General features: G+C 43.1%; 1 protein-coding gene and 1 long non-coding RNA gene across 4 annotated transcripts in view; one reads left to right on the forward strand and one right to left on the reverse strand.

Moving 5' to 3' along the window:
• Positions 1-434: 434 nt before the first annotated feature.
• Positions 435-14,456, reverse strand: LOC134347817 (lysozyme C-1-like). Its single transcript, XM_063050271.1, has 4 exons — positions 14,269-14,456; positions 9,404-9,577; positions 3,740-3,815; positions 435-618 (listed from the first exon to the last, which is right to left on the reverse strand). The coding sequence occupies exons 1-4, from the start codon at positions 14,396-14,398 to the stop codon at positions 555-557; spliced, it is 444 nt and encodes a 147-aa protein (XP_062906341.1). The 5' UTR covers positions 14,399-14,456; the 3' UTR covers positions 435-554.
• Positions 10,227-20,184, forward strand: part of LOC134347818 (uncharacterized) — a 49,991-nt gene continuing 40,033 nt past the window's right edge. For all 3 annotated transcript variants that reach the window (XR_010018273.1, XR_010018275.1, XR_010018274.1), the window contains exon 1: positions 10,227-10,602. This is a non-coding gene — a long non-coding RNA (uncharacterized LOC134347818). The remainder of the gene's footprint in view (positions 10,603-20,184) is intronic.

Consider the following 20,184-nt stretch of genomic DNA (forward strand, 5'->3'; position numbering starts at 1 on the left):
CTGGGACCAACAACGGTGGTCGACCAGACGCTCCACACGAATCCGTCTCTGTCTCCTTGCCGAACGTCCCGCTCGGGGTCCGACCCCGTTAGCGGACTCACAGCACCTCGTCCATCCTCTGCCTCGCTCTCCCGCCTTCTCCCCAAAACCCCCTCGCAAACAGTATCTTCAAATACACCAAAACTATAACAACTATCCCAATTGGTTAATAATGTATTTCTTATCACCCTCTAAACCACAACAAGCTGCTAGCGCAAACTTTCTCAGCGTTTAAGACAACAAGGCCACATTCCTCAGATTAACATAACAGAGATGCCATTTTAATTAGCCTCCGCAGTAATATAAAAATCGAAACCCCCTTACATTTAATTCCTCATATCATATCAAAATGACCACACACGGCATTTAATATTTATGTATTTATTTCAGTGTTATTAGATAGAGGGAAAGTCCCTTTTGTGCACAGCTTTTCATTTAGTGAAGATGGGGGAGACTTGGGTTCGATAATGTGTCTGACACCACACACTTCTGATCAGTTAAGATCTGCTCCAGCTTCAGAAGCAAAAATAGGAGTAGTAGCCAATCCATTTATTTTTGCAGTTCTCCACCCAGGTGCTCCTGAAAAGCAAGAGTACCCAACACATATATTATCAATCATTGCAAGAACTTCACAAGAACTTCAATGACATTTGAACATTGACTTCTCTAACTTATGGTAATTCTGGTTACCCTCTCATTCCTTTCCTTCTCCTCACCTACTTATCACCTCCCTCTGGTTCATTCGTAAGGCCAACGATGTTGTGGGGATGGAACTGGACTCTCTCACAGTGGTGTCTGAAAAGAGGATGCTGTCTAAGTTGCATGCCATCTTGGTCAATGTCTCCCATCCACTACATAATGTACTGGTTGGGCACAGGAGTACATTCAGCCAGAGACTCATTCCACCGAGATGCAGCACTGAGCGTCGTAGGAAGTCATTCCTGCCTGTGGCCATCAAACTTTACAACTCCTCCCTTGGAGGTTCAGACACCCTGAGCCAATAGGCTGGTCCTGGACTTATTTTCTCGCATAATTTACATATAATTTAACTATTTATGGTTCTATTACTATTTATTATTTATGGTGCAACTGTAACGAAAACCAATTTCCCCCGGGATCAATAAAGTATGACTATGACTATGACTACCTTCTTCTTCCCTTTTTCCCATGCTTCAATCTCCTCTCCTATCAGATTCCATCTTCTTTAGCCCTTAACCTTTTCCATTTATTACTTCCCAGCTTCTTACTTCATTCCCCCTCTTCTTATCACGGACATTCCTCTTCACCTGGTCTCACCTGTCACCTGCTAACTTGTACTCCTTCCTCTGCCTCCCATCTTCTGATTCTGGCTTCTACCCCATTCTTTTCCAGTCCTGACGAAGGGTGTCAGTCTGAAACGTCAACTGTTTATTCCCCGCCCCAGAGATGCTGCCTGACCTGCTGAGTTCCTCCAGTATTTTGTGTGAGTTCACTGAGAGAATGGTGGGTGGCTGGAATGAGATACCAGAGCTGTTCGTGATTGCCATACACTGGGGTGATAGTGGGGATAAGCTCCCACTTCCAATTAAATTCTCCCAATGGTGCACATCTCAAATAGTCTCCGAGAACTGAGCCCAGCTCCTGGTCTTGATGCGTAGCTTAGCTACTAAGCCTAGTGAGGCTGCTTCTACTGCTAAGAGAGGGAGCAAAGATGGCACCTTAAAACCAGTCGCTTCAGGCAGATGGTTGGCAGCTCATCTAAGAGAAGGAAAACTCTGATCTCAAGCCTTACGGCTGTGCCAACTCATGGGGAAGGCTTCGGGTATAAACCTTGAGGAAAAATCTGGACCTGTGGCCCCTAAGAGAGTCATACGTTGAATTCAATGCTGTCTGGCAATTCCAGCGACGCCACTGGTGTCAAGCTGTATTGGTCTCTGCTGGTCCTTTGGATTCATCAGCTGCACGGAGAGTGGGGGCTTGCTACATGGGAACAGCTTGCTCTCCATATCGTACAGCCCTGGCTTGCATATCATGTAGACAGCTGGGACGCAGCATCTGCACTCCACCCTATCCAATGTAGGGCCTCTCTGGTGGTGGTGGGTGAAAAATATGATAGAGGTATTTAAGAAGTTCTCAGATAGACATGGGAATCTGCAGAGAATGGAAGGATATGGACAGACTCAAGGGGTCGAATGGCCTAATTTTGCTCCTATGTCTTATGGACATTGTGAAGGCAGAAAGGATTACTAGCAATGACATCACTGAATTACATGGTGTTAGAATAAAGATCTTCACTGTGTGGGGTGAAAACCATTTGACATGTATGTGTACAAGAGGGCGCTAAGAGGTCAGAACAATTATTTTATTCTGGGGGTAAAGGAACCAAGTACTAGAGGGCATAGTTTTCTGGCGAGAGGGGAAATATTTTAAAGGGACCTGTGGGGAAATTTCTTCACACAGAAGGTGATATGCATATGGAACAAGTTGCCACGTGAAGTTGGATTGATACAAGGATTGGAAAGGTTTAGAGGGATATGGGCTAAGTGCAAAGTTGGATAGGTATTTTGTTCTTAGTGGATGAGCTGGGTTGAAAGCCCTGTTTCAATGCTGTCTGATATGATGAATCTATAAATTGATTCCAATCCTTCACCAACCTATCTCCTCCCTATGGTGTCCCTCCTCCTTCTCTTTTCCCCAGAGTCCACTCTCCTCTACTATCAGATTCCTTCTTCTTCTTCTTCTTCTTCAGTCCTTTACCTTTTCCACCTATCACCTCCAATTCCATTCTCCTTAACCCACCCATCCACCTACAACCTCACCTGGCTTCACCTATCAACTTCTAGCTTGTACTCCTTGCCCTCCCGCCAGAATTCTTATTCTGGCTTTTCCTCCTTCCTTTCCAGTCCTGATGAAGGGTCTTGGCCCAAGATGTTGGCTCTTTATTCCCTTCCATAAATGCTGCCTATCCTTCTGAGTTCCTCCAGCATTTTCTGTGTTGCTTTGGGATTTCCAGCATCTGCAGCATTTCTAGCATTTATATTCTCACTTTCCTGCACCTTTTACACCGTCCCTTTGTTTTTTTTAACAAAACTCTGTAGCACATTGCACAGTATAAGAGGAATAAGACATCCCTTGATGCCGCAATGTTAGGATACGTATCCTTCATTGTCGCAAGCTTTTCCACACATCCCTCTCTCTGGTAATGTCTACGATTTTGTTCGGTAGTGTAACAGTTGACATAACACTATAACAACGCCTGCGACCCGGGTTCAATTCTCACCGCTGCCTGTAAGGAGTTTGTACATTCTCCCCGTGACCGTGTGGGTTTCCTGCTGGTGCTCCGGTTTCTTCCAGCATTCCAAAGATGTACACATTAGTAGGTTAATTGATCATATTGGTGTAATTGGACAGCTTGGGGTCATTGGACCATAGGGACCTGTTACTGTGCTGTGTCTCTAAATCTAGGAAATCTCAAATTCATCTTGACTTCACGTCTCTAAATACAGCCTTTGCTGGATTTGAATCAGAATCAGTGAGCTGGTGCTCATGAACATAGATCTTAATGTATCTGAGCTGTTTGTGATGTAATATTCTATGGCTCAATGGCTGGTGTCCTCTCAAAGTCACCGGGAAGCCGGTTTTTTGAACATAAAAGACAATGGTGATTTAACATTCAGTTGCAGACATGATTATAAAATAGAGAGGGGAGAGGGTAACGCACCAAGCTTCCATTCCTTCTTGGCTGGCTATTTTGGCTGCACACTCAATATCAGATTGCAAGTCATCTCCCAGGAGCTCTGCAGAGAGATAAGAAATCTAATATTAGATTAGACCAACTTTGGAGGGTTATAGGTTAGGAAGCATGTGAATGCACCTAGAACCAATCTAGGTACTAACAGTAACTTACACAATCAGTGGTGAAGAGGAAGGTGGGACTAGAATTTGTTCGATCTTATATATTAATTCAAGGTTAATGCTGCCATTCCGACGCCAACACAATGCTCGGCAGAACAACACAGAACACAACAAAACAGTACATAACAAACAACAATATCGCCATGGCAAAACAAGCCCTATTCCTCATACATACATATACACCTCGAACCCCAAGACAGTCTGTCTTCTTCAGCTTCCTGTCACCAGTGGACCTGGATTAAGACCTGGATTCAGACAAGGACGTGCAGACATTGGGTTCTTTAGGACCCAGGTATGGCTGGCAAAACCAGTATTTATTGTCCATCCCAACTGCCCTTGAGAAGTGATGATAAGAAACCTTCTTGAACTACAGCATTCCTTTGGGGGAAGAGGTCTCCATTGTGCTGTAGGGGAAGGAGTTGCAGCGTTTAGAGCCAACCATAAGGAAAGAATGCAGACAACAGTGAGAATTGAACCCCAATTGCTGATCATTGGCCCTGTAAAGCATTACGTTAGAATGCCAACCATTGTAAAGAGGCATAAAATCTGACCTAGTTATATGGTAGACCTTTTGCTCACTGGGGGATGGTCACACACTCACCGATCCTCCCTGGGGATGGATCCCATGCGCAAAGGATGACAAACTGACACACATTAACTTGCATTCAGATTCAGTTCCATGCCCCAACTTTCCCAGTGGATGGGCCCACACACACCTTGACCTTCCCTGGAAATGAATCACAGGCATAGCAACTCTCCCTGGATCTTATCAAGGATAAAGGATCAACATTATTCACCTTATAGTTTAAAAGATTAGGAATTTGCTGTGGTATGTTAGTCAGGGTGCAACATGCAACTAAAACAATATTTAACAAGTATAAATGGAAAGTATTTTATAAAAATTAAATTTAGAGGTTAAAGTACAGATCTGGAATAAATGTTCAAAAATACATAAATACCAGCATGTATTTACAGTGTAAGCAGCATTGTAAGCAGTGATTAAAGTGTTTACAGTCCAGTGCAGTGACTGAGATAACAGAGAGAGGGAAGGGTGGAAGGGTTAACTAGAATGGTTGATCAGATGAACTGCCTGGGGGAGAAACTTTTAACATGGTGTGAAGTTTTTGTTTATGTTAACGTTTCTCAGTTGGGTGCAGTTCTACACACTGACTCTCACTGGGAGAGAGATCTTACAGGTTTGCTGGGGTATGGGTCCCACAGCTGTGAATGTTCATTTGGTTATATTACAATCTATTTCCCAAAACTCTGCCCATTCACTTTCTCTATTCATTGCACTTTGTAAATTTAATAGAATTGAATAACGTTAATAACACCAATGAGCCCAACCATATAATGCAGCAATTCCCATGATCTGAAAAAGCTCTTACTGCCTGAGTAAAGCAGCCAGCATAATCAAATACGCCACCCACTCTGGGCATTCTCTCTTCTCCCCTCTCCAATCAGGCAAATGATACAAAAGCCTGAAAGAACATACCACCAGGCTGAAGGATATCTTCAGACCCACTTTATCAGACTCGTGTGGGATAAGATGGACTCTTGTCCTCACAATCTACCTCACTGTGATCTTGCAGTTTATTGTCTGCCCTCACCGCACTTACTCTGTCACTTTTACAATTTATGTGTGTTGTGATTGCTTACCTTATTCTACCTATATATTATCATACCTATAATCGTTTGATCTGTATAAACAGTTTCTAAGTTTTTCATTGTACAATATGTTGGCACATGTGATAAAAATAATCAATACTATTGGAGATGGTAGAAGCAGATTCATTAGGTGCATTTAAGAAACTATTAGATAAGTATATGGATGATGTTCTGTGTTCTGTATTCTACTGTATAGTCAACACCAATACCAATTGTAGACTGCAGACGTGGTCCTAATGAAATAACATATATGACCTACAGTATATCTGATATGACAGGATAATGATTAGAATGAATTTTCATGTCAGGATTTAGGGAATTTCAAAGGGAAGGCTGCAGAGAGCGGTAGAAGTTGTGGTTTTGCAAGGTGTTGTCAGAATAGACCAGGTGAGGAACCACAGGACATCATACGGACTGCAGCCATTGTACATCGGTATGGTGGGAATGAATGGTCAATATAGTCGCTGCATTGCCAAATAGCGGATTGCTTTGTCAGAGCTGGTGTTCAGCTGTTCACTGTTGGTGTAGTTGTTATCCAGGCAAATGCAAGTTGCTCCATTCTACTGCTGGCCTTTGCTTTGTAAGTGATGGAAAGGAGTCAGGGATCAGGATCAGATTACCAGATGACAGGAAAGATGAACTATCCATGCACAATCATTCCCATACTTCTGTATTATTTTAACCTGTAAATAGAAATGAGCTCAGCATTGTGTTTACTATGACTGAACTGCATGACACTTCATTCACCACTACTCTGAACTAAACTACATAGAACATATATCAGCAGAGAACAGGAGCAGGCGCTTTGGTCCACAACATTGAGCTGAACTACTGACATCACCATTGAGCACATCTGCAAGGAGCACTGCCACAAGAAAGCAACATCGATCATTAAGGACCTCTACCATCCAGGCTATGTTCTCTTCCCAACACTACCATCAGACAGGAGTTACTGGAACCTCAGATCTCAGGAATAGGTATTACCATCAGGTATTATCATCATCATGATAGTTATTACCCAACAAAGCGTTTAATTGGAGAAAGGAGAAATATGAGGCTATTAGGCAGGAACTTGGAAGCATAAATTGGAAACAGATGTTCTCAGGGAAACCTACGGAAGAAATGTGGCAAATGTTCAGGGGATATTTGCGTGGGGTTCTGAGTAGGTACGTTCCAATGAGACATGGAAAGGATGGTAGGGTACAGGAACCGTGGTGTACAAAAGCTGTTGCAAATCTAGTCAAGAAGAAAAGAAGATCTTACAAAAGGTTCAAAAATAGGTAATGATGGAGGTCTAGAAGATTATAAGGCTAGCAGGAAGAAGTTTAAGAATGAAATTAGGAGAGCCAGAAGGGGCCATGAGAAGACCTTGGCGGACAGGATTACGGAAAACCCCAAGGCATTTTACAAGTATGTGAAGAGCAAGAGGATAAGATGTGAGAGAGGATAAGATGTTAAGAGACTACTAGACAGGTATATGGAGGAATCTAAGGTGGGGGCTTATATGGGAGGTAGGGTTTGAGGGTTGGCACAACATTGTGGGCCGAAGGGCCTGTACTGCGCTGTACTATTCTATGTTCTATGTTCTTTGTAGAATAGGACCAATCAAGTGTGACAGTAGAAAAGTCTGTATGGAACCAGAGGAAATAGCAGAGGTACTTAATGAATACTTTGCTTCAGTATTCACTACGGAAAAGGATCTCGGTGATTGAAGTGATGACTTATAGTGGGCTGAAAAGCTTGAGCATGTAGATATTAAGGAAGAGGATGTGCTGGATCTTTCGGAAAGCATCAAGTTGGATAAGTCACTGTGACCAGATGAGATGTACCCCTGGCTACTGTGGGAGGTGAGGGAAGAGATTGCTAAACCTCTGGCGATGATCTTTGCATCATCAGTGGGGACAGGAGAGGTTCTGGAGGATTGGAGGGTTGCGATATTGTTCCCTTATTCAAGAAAGGGGGTAGAAACAGCCTAGGAAATTATAGACCAGTGAGTCTTACTTTAGTGGTTGGTAAGTTGATGGAGAAGATCCTGAGAGGCAGGATTTATGAACATTTGGAGAGGCATAATATAATTAGGAATAGTCAGCATGGCTTTGTCAATGGCAGGTCCTGTCTTATGAGCCTGATTATATTTTTTCAGGATGTAACTAAACACATTGATGAAAGTAGAGCAGTAGATGTAGTGTGTATGGATTTCAGCAAGGCATTTGATAAGGTACCCCAAAGCTTATTTGGAAAGTAAGGAGGCATGGGATCCAAGGGCACATTGCTTTGTGGATCCAGCATTGGCTTGCCCACAGAAGGCAAAGAGTGGTTGTAGACGGGACATATTCTGCATGGAGATCGGTCACCAGTGGTGTGCCTCAGGGATCTGTTCTGGGACCCCATTGCTTCGTGATTTTTATAAATGACCTGGATGAGGAAGTGGAGGGATGGATTAGTAAATTTGTTGATGACACAAAGGTCAGGGGTGTTGTGGATAGTGTGGAGGGCTGTCAGAGGTTACAGTGGGACATTATAGGATGCAAAACTGGACTGAGAAGTGGCAGATGGAGTTCAATCAGATAAGTGTGTGGTGGTTCATTTTGGTAGGTCAAATATGATGGCAGAATATAGTATTAATGGTAAGACTCTTGGCAGTGTGGAGGATCAGAGGAATCTTGGGGTCCGAGTCCATAGGACACTCAAAGCAGCAGTGCAGGTTGACTCTGTGGTTAAGAAGGCATACGGTGCTTGGCCGTCATCAATCATGGGATTGAGTTTAAGAGCCGAGAGGTAATATTGTAGTTATATAGGACCCTGGTCAGACCCCACTTGGAGTACTGTGCTCAGTTCTGGTCGCCTCACTACAGGAAGGATGTGGAAACCATAGAAAGGGTGCAGAGGAAATTTACAAGGATGTTGCCTGGATTGGGGAGCATGCCTTATGAGAATAGGTTCAGTGAACTTGGCCTTTTCTCCTTGGAGTGACAGAGGATGAGAGGTGACCTGATAGAGCTGTACAAAATGATGAGAAGCATTGATTATGTGGATTGTCAAGGGCTTTCTCCCAGGGCTGAAACGGCTAGCACGAGTAGGAACAGAGGAGATGTCTGGGGTAAGTTTTTTACACAGAGAGTGTTGAGTACGTGGAATGGGCTGCTGGCAGCGGTGGAGGCAGAAACAATAGGGTCTGCTAGATAGGTACATGGAGCTTTGCAAAATAGAGGGCTATGGATAACCCTAGGTAATTTCTAAGGTAAGTACATGTTCGGCACAGGTTTGTGGGCCGAAGAGCTGTAGGTTGTGCTGTAGGTTTTCTATGTTTCTATAATCACTAGGCTTCTGAACGAATGTGGTTGGCTTCACTCACCACAACTCCAAATGATTCCACAAACTACAGACTCACTTTTAAGTACTCTTTACTTCTTATCCCTAGCGGTGTTCATTTCTATTTGCATAACTTGTCTTCTTTTGCACATTCATTTCTTGTCAGTCCTGTTTTTTTTTAAGTATAGCCTCTCATAAAATTCTATTGTGTTTCTGTTTTTCTCCTCTGTCTTGCCCTTCTGAACATTGTGGGAATGCTATGCTGCTACTAGAATGTGTGGTGACCCTTGCAAACTGCCCCCAGCACGTCCTTGTATGTGTTGGTTGTTAATGCAAACGCCACATTACACTTGATGCACATGTGATAAATAAATGAATCTGAATCTAAATTTGTCCTGCAAAAGGGTGCTGGAAAATGAATCTCAGGGTTGTATATGGTAACATATTAGTTCTTTGACAATAAATTTACTTTGAACTTTGATTCACCTACCGCTGCACCGTATTCCACAGCCGTTTACAGCATCGGGGGTTTGGTCATTATTGCACCAATATCTGCTACTGATCTGGAAAATCCCGTAGTTAGTGGCCCATATTTTTCCATCCTTTGTCTCTCGACCCACTTCCATCGTGTTGTAACCACTTGCATGGTAAGCCAGGCACACCCCTGGAATGAAGATTAACATGCAACAACAGGACAAAGAAACCAATTTTAACAGGAAATGATTAATGCTTTTGAGCACAAGACCTTGCACTTCAAAGGAGAAAAATTATTGAAACAGTACTGATTTGGGGTCCAAGTTCATCGGTCCCTGAGAGTATCTGCACGAGTTGATATGGTAGATAAATTCACTGACCTCAACACTGAACTGATTCCACAACCTGGGGACTCACTTTCAAGGACTCTACAGCTCACATTCTGGGTAGTATTTATTAATTTATTATTTGTGGGTTATTGTGTATTTACACAGTTTCACTTCTTCCCCATATTGGTTGCTTGTCAGTCTATGATTGTGTGTGTAGCATTTTCAATTATTCTACTGCATTTCTTCGTTCTACTCTGAATACCTGCAAGAAAATTAATGTCATGGTAGAATATGGTGACATATATGTACTTTGATAATAAATTTGCTATAAACTTCGAACTTTGGAGACAGGTCAATGATCAACTTTATTCACCGCCCACGTTAGGAATTTGCTGTGATGTGATAGTCAGGGTGCAACCTGCAACAAGAAACATTTATTAACAGTTATTACCCTGTAACCACCAGGATCCTGAACCGGAGTGGATCATTTCACTCACTACAACTCTGAACTGACTCCACAACCTAGAGACTCACTTTCAAGGAATTCTACAAATCATGCTCTCAGTATTAATTTTTTAATTGCACTAGTTGTCTTCTTTAGTACATTGTCAGTCTTTATTTATGAATAGTTTCTCATCAATTGTATTGTATTTCTTTATTTTTCTGTAAATTCGGACTGGCTGTATGGCCTGGTGTTTCGATATCGCCAGGAGCAGCCTGGAAGACGTGCACCTTTGGGGACCGGCCCTGTGGATGGCCTGATTCCTCGCTGATTTCATCAGCTGAAGAGTCATGGGTGACTGAAACAACGGGACAGCAGGTGGTGTGTGTTGCTGTCGGAGGAAGGCCCCCGTACATGAGCGACCACTCTCTCTCTCTTTTGGTGGTGAGTGAGAGCCCATTGATTCGCGAGTCGGGGGATGGGGTGGGCTTGGATAAGCGACGTGGAAGATTTTAACGTCGGAACAGCGAGTTGCTGGTCTCCCACTCTCGTTATTGCAGGAGTGATCTCTCTCTCCCTTGCCTGTCTGAAATTCCGAAGAGTCGGGTTATGGACTGTAGTGTTTGATTGTCTCTAGATCAAGGTCTCTTTGGGGGGACTTCTGCTATTTTTTTACATGGTATGGGGGTGGGGGTGTCGATGGGGGAAGGGAGGAGGGAGGCTTTAGGGTTCTTGATGTTCGTTGTTTGGGGTTTCTTGTTTCATGGATGTCTCTATGAAGAGTAAGAATTTCAGGTAGTATACTGATATTAAATAGAACCATTTGAATGATTTGAAATTGATCCACTTGATAAGGAATTGCAAGGTACTATGTGGTTCCATATACGTGCATTGATAATAACTTTACTTTGACATTGGCAATTTATAGACTGCAAATATTAGAGTCAGAGTGTAACAGTGCTGGGGAGCCACTGTTTGAATTAAATCATTCTATGACTATAACATGATAGGCAGTGGGTAGTGCTGCTGCCTCACAGAAACAGAGACCTGGGTATGATCCTGACCCTGGGTACTGTCTGTGTGGAGTTTGCTTGTGCTCCCTGTGATCGTATGCATTTCCCTGACTACTCTGATTTCTTCCCACATCCTAAAATTCTTGTAAGGTTAACCGGCCACAGTAAATTGCCCCTGGTGAAATGAGGTGAATGCGTGGGATTAGCATAATGGTTTCCTCTCACACATCCCATAGATTTACGGATTAAGGTTAGTGAGTTGTGGGCATACTATGTTAGCACCAGAAACAGAGCGACACTTACACAATGCTCCTTGGTTTGGATGTAAATGATGTATTTCACTGTATGTTTCGATGTACATGGGACAAATAAAGCCATTCTACGTTTTTTAATCTCTCTTTTAAATGTGCAGCCGATGGCTCACATGGACTCAATGGGCTGAAGGGCCTGTTTCTGTGTTGTATATCTTCATGATTCTATCTTTTAGAGAGTAGTGATTAATGCTGAGGATTTAGCTTAATATTCCTTGTCCTCTTCCAGTGGTCTGCGACCTAACTTTTGTGAAGAAGATTGAAAAGATTTGTTATGTCTCCAAAAACACTTGCTAGTTTCTACAGATGAATCACGGAGGGTATTCAAACTGGCTGCGTCACCGTCCGGTATGAGGGGGTTGTGGGCGGGCGGGGGGGGGCGTTGCAACTGCACAGTAAGCTGCAGAGTGTTGTAAACTTAGCTCCATCATGAGCACAAGTATCTGAGATGTCTTCAAGGACGGATGCTTCAAAAAGGGCTCCCATCAGCCAGGTCATGCTCTCTTCTCAATGCTTCCGTAGGAAGGAGGGAGGGAAGTCTGAAGGCATGCACTCAATAATTCAGCAACAGCTTCTTCCCCACCACACCCCCGCCATCCAATTTCTGAATGGACATTCAACCCATGAACGTTACCACTCTGCTTTTTTTAATTTCCATTTTTCAGTACTACTTATATTCAACAGTTAAATTAAATATATTTATACGTCCTGTAATTCATTTTTCTCTAGTATTATGTATTGCATTGTACTGCTGCTGAAAAGTCAACAAATCTCACGACATATACCGGTGATACTAAACCTGATTCTGACTCTGATTACTCAAGCTGGTTCAGACAGCCAGCGTTTTTCAAATTTCATATAATATAAAATAATAAAGATTGAAAGATTAGCTCTATTTGTCAATGTACGTTGAAACAGAGAGTGAAATGTATTGTTCTGCATCAGTGATCAACACAGTTGTCAAGTGTTGCCACACTTCTAGCACCAACATCACGTGCCCACAACGTACTAACACTAATCTGTACACACATAAAAATTGCTGGTGAATGCAGCAGGCTAGGCAGCATCTATAGGAAGAGGTACAGTCGACGTTTCGGGCCAAGATCCTTCATCAGGACCAGCAATTTTTATGAGTGTTGCTTGAAATTCCAGCATCTGCAGGTTTCCTCATGTTTGCATTTTTAAACTAATCTGTACGGCTTGGACTGTGGGAGAAATCTGCATCGCACAGATGGTCACAGAGGTAACGTACAGACTCCAATCTTACAGCTACCGCTATAATAGCGTTACAGAAACTGCTGCATTACTGTGTCGCCCCACAAAGTTGCAACATGGGTCTAGTGTGTCCTAAGCAGCTTGCAATAAACAGTCCTAAACTCTTCCATAGCCAGTGGGACAGATCTGCTCTGCAGTACTGCCCTTTGCCAGAGGTGAAGGTTATAGGGCAGTTAAGCAGGTAACAAGAGGAGGGAAATCTCTGCCCTCATAGATGCCAAATGAGTATTAAGGAGGATTTTGTAGGGGGATGTGGCGAATAGACTACTTCCTGAGATCCCGAACATCAGTCAAGATGGCCCCAACCTGCACTCAAACTACTGCCCTGATTCTTGACTAATGACCCCTAAATCCTAACTCCCTCTAAATCCAAAACTCTGCTCTCTAGTCCCAAAACCATCACTACGAACCTAAAAAACAACTAAATATGAGAAACAACATTGGTGGACATCTTGACCTGCAAATGATGTATTTCATTGTAAGTTTCAATGTCATACTATAAATAATTCTGAATGTGATTTCAGCCAATTCATAGATAGTCAATTAGTCTATCCAGTCAGCACCTTCCAACCCTCTGACCTCTGCCAACAAGAAAGACAGTGTTAGGAGAACAGACCTCCACATGCATCCCACTCCCCTCAACAATTTTCTATCGTGGCACTTTAGTAGGTACACCTGTACACCTGCTTGCTAGTGCAAATATCTAATCAGCCAATCATATGGCGGGAACTCATTATGGAGAATGGTGAGACAAACAAAATAAAAATATCGAGTGAGTGACCATTCTGTGGGCAAAAATGCCTTGTTAATGAGAGAGGTCAGAAGAGATTGGCCAGACTGGTTCAAGCTGACAGGAAGGTGACAGTAACTCAAATAACCACACGTTACAACAGTGGTGTGCAGAAGAGCATCTCTGAAGGCACAACACATTGGACCTCAAATTGGATGGGCAACAGCAGCAGATGACCATGAACATACACTCAGTGGCCACTTTATTAGGTACAAGGTGACCCTAATAAAATGGTTATTGAGTATATATCATTGGGCCCTCATGGACACTGGGTCTATATCCTTCCCTCCCTGATAATACTGTGGGAATATCTTCACTAGGACAGAAGTGGTTCAAGAAGACAGCTCCCTGGGTGATACGAGGGAAGCAAAATAAAAGATGGCTTGATAGGAATGCCCAGATGCCAAAGGCAAATGACTTTTAAACAAACACTAGAAACTACAAACAACAGGAATACTGCAGATACTGGAAATTCAAGCAACACACATCAAAGTTGCTGGTGAACGCAGCAGGCCAGGCAGCATCTATAGGAAGAGGCGCAGTCGACGTTTCAGGCCGAGACCCTTCGTCTGACGAAGGGTCTCGGCCTGAAACGTCGACTGCACCTCTTCCTATAGATGCTGCCTGGCCTGCTGCGTTCACCAGCAACTTTGACGTGTGTTACTAGAAACTACAACTGCATTTGGTAATTGTAATAAGTAAAAGAGGAGCTGGTACTCACAATCCACAACGGAATATTGAGTGAACTGATGTAGCTGGGAGCTTTTTATAATGTCAACAACTTCACATCTTCCAAGGACTTTGGCGTTGGAAACTGCTACCAGGACACTGAGAACAATGAGAATCTTCATTGTGCTGCAGGGGTATGGGTGTTAGGCAGGAATGACTTGTCTTTTATACAGGTCCAAATATGTTGTTATCAGTATGACCAAAACCAAACAAGTCAAAACCGGGAAAAGTAAACATAACAAAGAGTGCAATGCAAAGGAAGGAAAAGGGACTTTCAGATGTGGCCCACACCTTTTCCCTCATAAGATAAGATTAACAATTTAACTCACAAGTATTTGCTCATGATCTTGAACCTTATTGTCTACCTGTGCTGCACTTTCTCCATTAAGTGCAACACGATAGCACAGTGGTTAGTACAACACTTCCAGTGCTAGCAATCAGGGATTAGGGCTCATTTCCCAATTACTGTTTGTAAGGAGTTTATACATTCTCCCCGTGACTGTGTGGGCTTCCTCCAGGTGCTCCAATTTTCTCCCACATTCCAAAGACGTACAGATTAGAAAGTGATAGTGAATCGGTATGCTGTGTTGGTGTCAGAAGCATGGTGACACTTGTGGGCTGCCCCCAGCACATCCTCAGACTGGGATGGTTGTCGACACAAACGATGCATTTCACTGTAGGTTTCAATATTTTGATGTATATGTGACAAATAAAGAAGCTAATTGTTAATAATTATATTCTGCATTCTATTGTTTTCAATTGTACTACCTCAGTGCACTGATGAGATGAAATGATCTGTATAGATGGCATGCAAAACAAAGTTTCCACTGTACTTCAGGACCTCATCTGCTTAATGTCAGTGGAGGAAAGTTTAGGGGAGATGTTAGAGGTAGGTTTATTATACAAAGGATGGTGGGTACCAAGAACACATTCCCAGGGGTGGTGGTCAAGGCTGATATGATCATCATCATGTGCCATGTTGTACAACATGGGTGATTGCGGTCTTTGGCTATGATTGCTGTTGAAAAGTTTTTCTATAGAAGTGGTTTGCCATTGCCTCCTTCTGAACATTAAATGAACCTTTAGGGAATCCTGCACAAGGACTCCCAAGTCCTTTTGTACCTTGGATTTTTAAATTTTCTCCCTGTTTAGAAACTAATCTATGCTTTTATTCCTTCTACCAATGTATACAACCATACACTTCCTGACCATTTGCCACTTTTTTGCCCATTCTCCTAATCCAAGTTCTTCTGCAGCCTACCTACTTCCTCAACACTTGGACGCAAAGCCATCAATTCCATCAACCAAATCATTGGCATACAACGTAACATGAAGCAGTCCCAACACTAACCCATGTGGAACATCACTAGTTACCGGCAGCTAATCAGGAAAAGGCTCACTTTATTCCCACTTTTTGCCTCCTGCCAATCAGCCAATGCTCTATCCATGCTCGTATCTTTCCTGTAATACTACGGCCTCGTAGTTTGTTAAGCACACTCATGTATGCACCTTGTTAAATGTATTCAAATAATGCAACTCTAGAGAATGTAACCACTGGGGGTACACTGAACAATTGCACATACATACTGTGACCACTAGGAAACATATTAAACAGTTACATGTACAGTACAGTGCAAAGGTCTTAGACACATATATAGCGCCGGTGTCTAAGACTTCTACATTACTGTAGTAATTTTATGTATTGCACTGTACTGCTGCCATAAAAAACAAATTTCATGACACATGTGAGTGATGATAAACCTGATTCTGATATGGGTCTCTATTGTGGACTGAGAGAGGGAAGGAGACAGGGTGAGGGGAATCATGGTTGGGAAAAGGGAAGGGAGAGGGGAGGGAGCAGGAAGCACCAGAGAGACATTCTGTAATAATCAATAAACCTATTGTTTGGAATGAAATGACCTTGTCTGGTGTCTCAGGGCTGGGACTCTTCCCCGCAATCCTGGCACTCCTTCTCTGCCACCCGATCCACACCACTCCTGCAGCACTCTATCCTCACCATTCCCAACATCCTTTGCTCCCTATGTGACTAAGACTTTTGCACAGTACTGTATATAAGTAGTTATATAAAATACATGCAGGTAATTGTTAAGCTGCAAAAAAAAAATAACAATTATACAGTGTAATCCAACAATGTCATGGTTCCATACACCTCTATATCGTAGTATCCTGTGCTCCAAAGAACAAAGTCCTTGTCTTTCAGTCTTCTACCTATAACTCAAGCCCTTGAATCTGGGCAACGTTCTTACATCCTTGTAGGCACTACTACTACTACGTCGACTCAGGCCTAGGGGGCCGGCATAAGGCAAGGCTTGTAGGCAGGTTTTCTCGAAATGTTGGGGAGGGTTTAAACTAATTTGGCAGAGCAATGGGAACTGGAGTGATAGGGCTGGAGATGGAGATGGAGCAGTTGGTATACAGGCAGATGCAGTGTGTAATGAGACTAAGGACAGGCAGATGATAGGGCAAAACCGCAGTCAGTGGAATGAGTTGCAGTGTAAGAAGTGGACCCAATCGAAAAGGGTAACAGATACAGGACTGAAGGTATTATATTTGGAAGTATGCAGTATACGAAATAAGGTAGATGATCTTGTCAACACACACAAAATGCATTTTGTATTTCCAGCATCTGCAGATTTTCTCTTGTAGATGATCTTGTAGCGCAATTAGAGATTGGTAGGTATGGCGTTGTGGACATCACTGAGTCGTGGCTGAAAGAAGCTCATAGTTGGGAGCTTAACAACCTAGGATACACATTGTTTCAAAAGGACAGACAGGTAGGCAGACGGAGTGGTGTGTCTCTGTTGGTAAAAAGGAAAGGTATGTCACATCCAGAGCTTCTCCGGTTAGCGGACAATTTCTCTCCACACCTCTCTGACGTAGTGGGGAACTGCGTACGAGGCACGTTACAGCAAGTTACACCAAAGAGGTCACCAGCTTGTAAGCCAGCACGGATGGAAAGCATGCAGGGGAGCCGGCTGGATTCGAACTCGGGACCTTTCGTCCCGAAGTCCAATGCTGATAGAGATGAAATCAAATCCTTAGAAAGAGGTGACATAGATCAGAAGATGTAGAATCCTTGTGGGTAGAGTTAAGAAACTGCAAAGGTAAAAAGACTCTGATGGGAGTTTTATACAAGCCTCCGAACATAGCCAGAATGTGGTCTGCAAATTACAGTGGGAGATAGAAAATACATGTCAAATGGGTAATGTCACGATAGTCATGGGGGATTTCAATAAGCAGAAAGATTGGGAAAATCAGGTTGCTGCTGATCCTGGATTCCAAGAGACAGAATTTGTAGCATTCATAAGAGTTGGCTTTTTAGATCAGCTTGTGGTTGAAACCACAAAGGGATCAGCTATTCTGGATTGGGTGATTAGGCAGCTTTGAGTTAAAGGAACCTTCAGAAGGCAGTGATCATAATATGAAGGCAGTTACCATAATATAACGCGCTCTCAACATGCAATTTGAGAGGGAGAAGCTAAAGTCAGATGTGTCAGTATTAAAGTAGAGTAAAATGAATTACAGAAGCATGAAAGGGACTTTGTCCCGCGCTGATTGGAAGGGGACACTATCAGGGACAACGGCAGAAATGCAATGGCTGAAGTTTCTGGGAACAATTTGGAAGGTACAGGATAATAACATCCCAAAGAAGTAGTATTCTAAAGGCAGGATGACAGAACCATGGCTGTCAAGGGAGGTTAAAACCAACATAAAAGCAAAAGAGAGTGCATAAAATAGAACAAAAATTATTGGGAAGTTGGGTGATTGAGAAGCTTTTAAAAACCAATGGAAGGCCACTAAAAAAAACATAAGGAAAGAAAAGATGAAACATAAAGGTGTGCTAGCCAATAATATAAAAGAGGATACTAAAAGATTATTTAAATACGTAAAAGTAAAAGAAAGGTGATAGTGGATATAAGACTGCTGGAGGTGGTAATGGGGGACGAGGAAATGGCAGGTGAACTGAATAAGCATTTTGCATCAGCCTTCACTGTGGAAGACAACTAGCAGTATGCCATAAGTTCAAGAAGGTCAGGGGGCAAAAGTGAGTGTAGTTGCTATTATTAGGGAGAAGGTGCTTGGGGAAACTGAAAGGTCTTATGGTAGATAAGTCACCTTGACCAGATGGACTATGCTCCAGGGTTCTGAAAGAGGTAGCTGAAGAGATTGTGGAGGAATCAGTAATAATCTTTCTAAAATCACTAGATTCTGGAATGGTTCTGGAGCAGGGGTCCCCAACCTTTTTTGCACTGTAGTCTGGTTTAATATTGACAATATTCTTGCGGACTGGCCAACCGGGGGGGGGCGGGGGGGGGTAGGGGTGTTAATCACGACCAGAATATAGGTGATAAGTCAACTATAAGTCACTTATATCCGTAAGGCCAGTGATGTTGTGGGGATGGACCTGGATTCTCTCACGGTGGTATCTGAAAAGAGGATGCTGTCCAAGTTGCATGCCATCTTGGACAATGTCTCCCATCCACTACATAATGGACTGGGTGGGCACAGGAGTACATTCAGCCAGAGACTCATTCCACCGAGATGCAACACAGAGCGTCATAGGAAGTCATTCCTGCCTGTGGCCATCAAACTTTACAACTCCTCCCTTGGAGGGTCAGACACCCTGAGCCAATAGGCTGGTCCTGGACTTATTTAATAATTTACTGGCATAATTTACACATTACTATTTAACTATTTATGGTTCTATTACTATTTATCATTTATGGTGCAACTGTAATGAAAGCCAATTTCCCCCGGGATCAATAAAGTATGACTATGACTATGACTATGACTATGATTTATAAGTGGCTAATACACTCAATTTCGTTTCTAAAAGGGTTTATCTAATGAATTTAATATTAAACACACAGCACATATTTTCCTCGTATGAACATATAAAATCATTGCAACACACTAATATCGCTGAATCAGTGGGAGCCCTGAGCTTGTGTCCTTGCAACAAGACGGTCCCATCGAGGGGTGACGGGAGACAGCGGTACTTGAAGGGGGTTCCTTGTGTCCAGTCTATTCCGCAATTTAGCTTTTGCTGCATTCATTGCAGAAAAGCTCACCCCACAGAGATATGTTGCAAATGGAAGCAACGTTTTCAGTGCTTTCGTGGCTATCTCAGGATATTCAGCCTTGACTTTGATCCAGAATGCTGGCAGAGATGTTATGTCAAACGCACTTTTCAGCCCGCCCTCATTTGCAAGCTCGAGGAGTTGATCTCCTTCCCGCGTTGACATGGATGAAGCTTGCGTAATGACCTCGCGTGGGTAATGACCTTGTGTGCGTAATGACCTCGCGTGTGTTCATGTTCCAACAGTGGGCGTGACAGGGAATGAGGAAAGGTGCAGATGACTCATATCGTTTCATATCGCCAAATCGTATCGATTCCTTGCGGCCCGGTAGCACATGCTTTGCGGCCCGGTACTGGTCTGTGGCCTGGTGGTTGGGGGCCACTGTTCCGGAGGACTGAAAAATTGCAAATGTCACTCCACTCTTCAAGAAAGGAGGGTGGCAGAAGCAAGGAAATTATAGGCCAGTTAGCCTGACCTCACTGGTTGGAAAGATGTTGGAGTTGATTACTGATTGCTGAGGTTTAGGGTTACTTGGAGGTACATGATAAAGCTGGACAATGTTACAACTTAAGGGAAAATCTTGCCTGAAAAATCTTGTTGGAATTCTTTGAGGAAATAACAATCTTTGAGAAGAGACAAAGGAGAATCAAAAGGCCTTTGACAAAGTGCCACACATGAGGCTGCTTATCAAGATAAAATGCCATGGTATTACAGGAAAGATACTAGTATGGATAGAGCATTGGCTGATTGGCAGGAGACAGAATGGTAATTAAGGGAGCCTTTTCTGACTTGTGGTGTACCACAGG

The sequence above is a fragment of the Mobula hypostoma genome, chromosome 6 (genome assembly GCF_963921235.1).
Source record: "Mobula hypostoma chromosome 6, sMobHyp1.1, whole genome shotgun sequence".
Classification (NCBI taxonomy): Eukaryota; Metazoa; Chordata; class Chondrichthyes; order Myliobatiformes; family Myliobatidae; genus Mobula; species Mobula hypostoma.

Bases quoted from the DNA above. Each gene is read 5' to 3' on its own strand.
- LOC134347817 (XM_063050271.1), bottom strand. From the start codon at position 14,398: ATGAAGATTCTCATTGTTCTCAGTGTCCTGGTAGCAGTTTCCAACGCC. The intron at 9,578-14,268 runs GTGAGTACCAGC...TCTTCATTCCAG, and splicing joins TCAATATTCCGTTGTGGATT to GGGTGTGCCTGGCTTACCAT. The intron at 3,816-9,403 runs GTAGGTGAATCA...ATCTCTCTGCAG, and splicing joins CTGTGGAATACGGTGCAGCG to AGCTCCTGGGAGATGACTTG.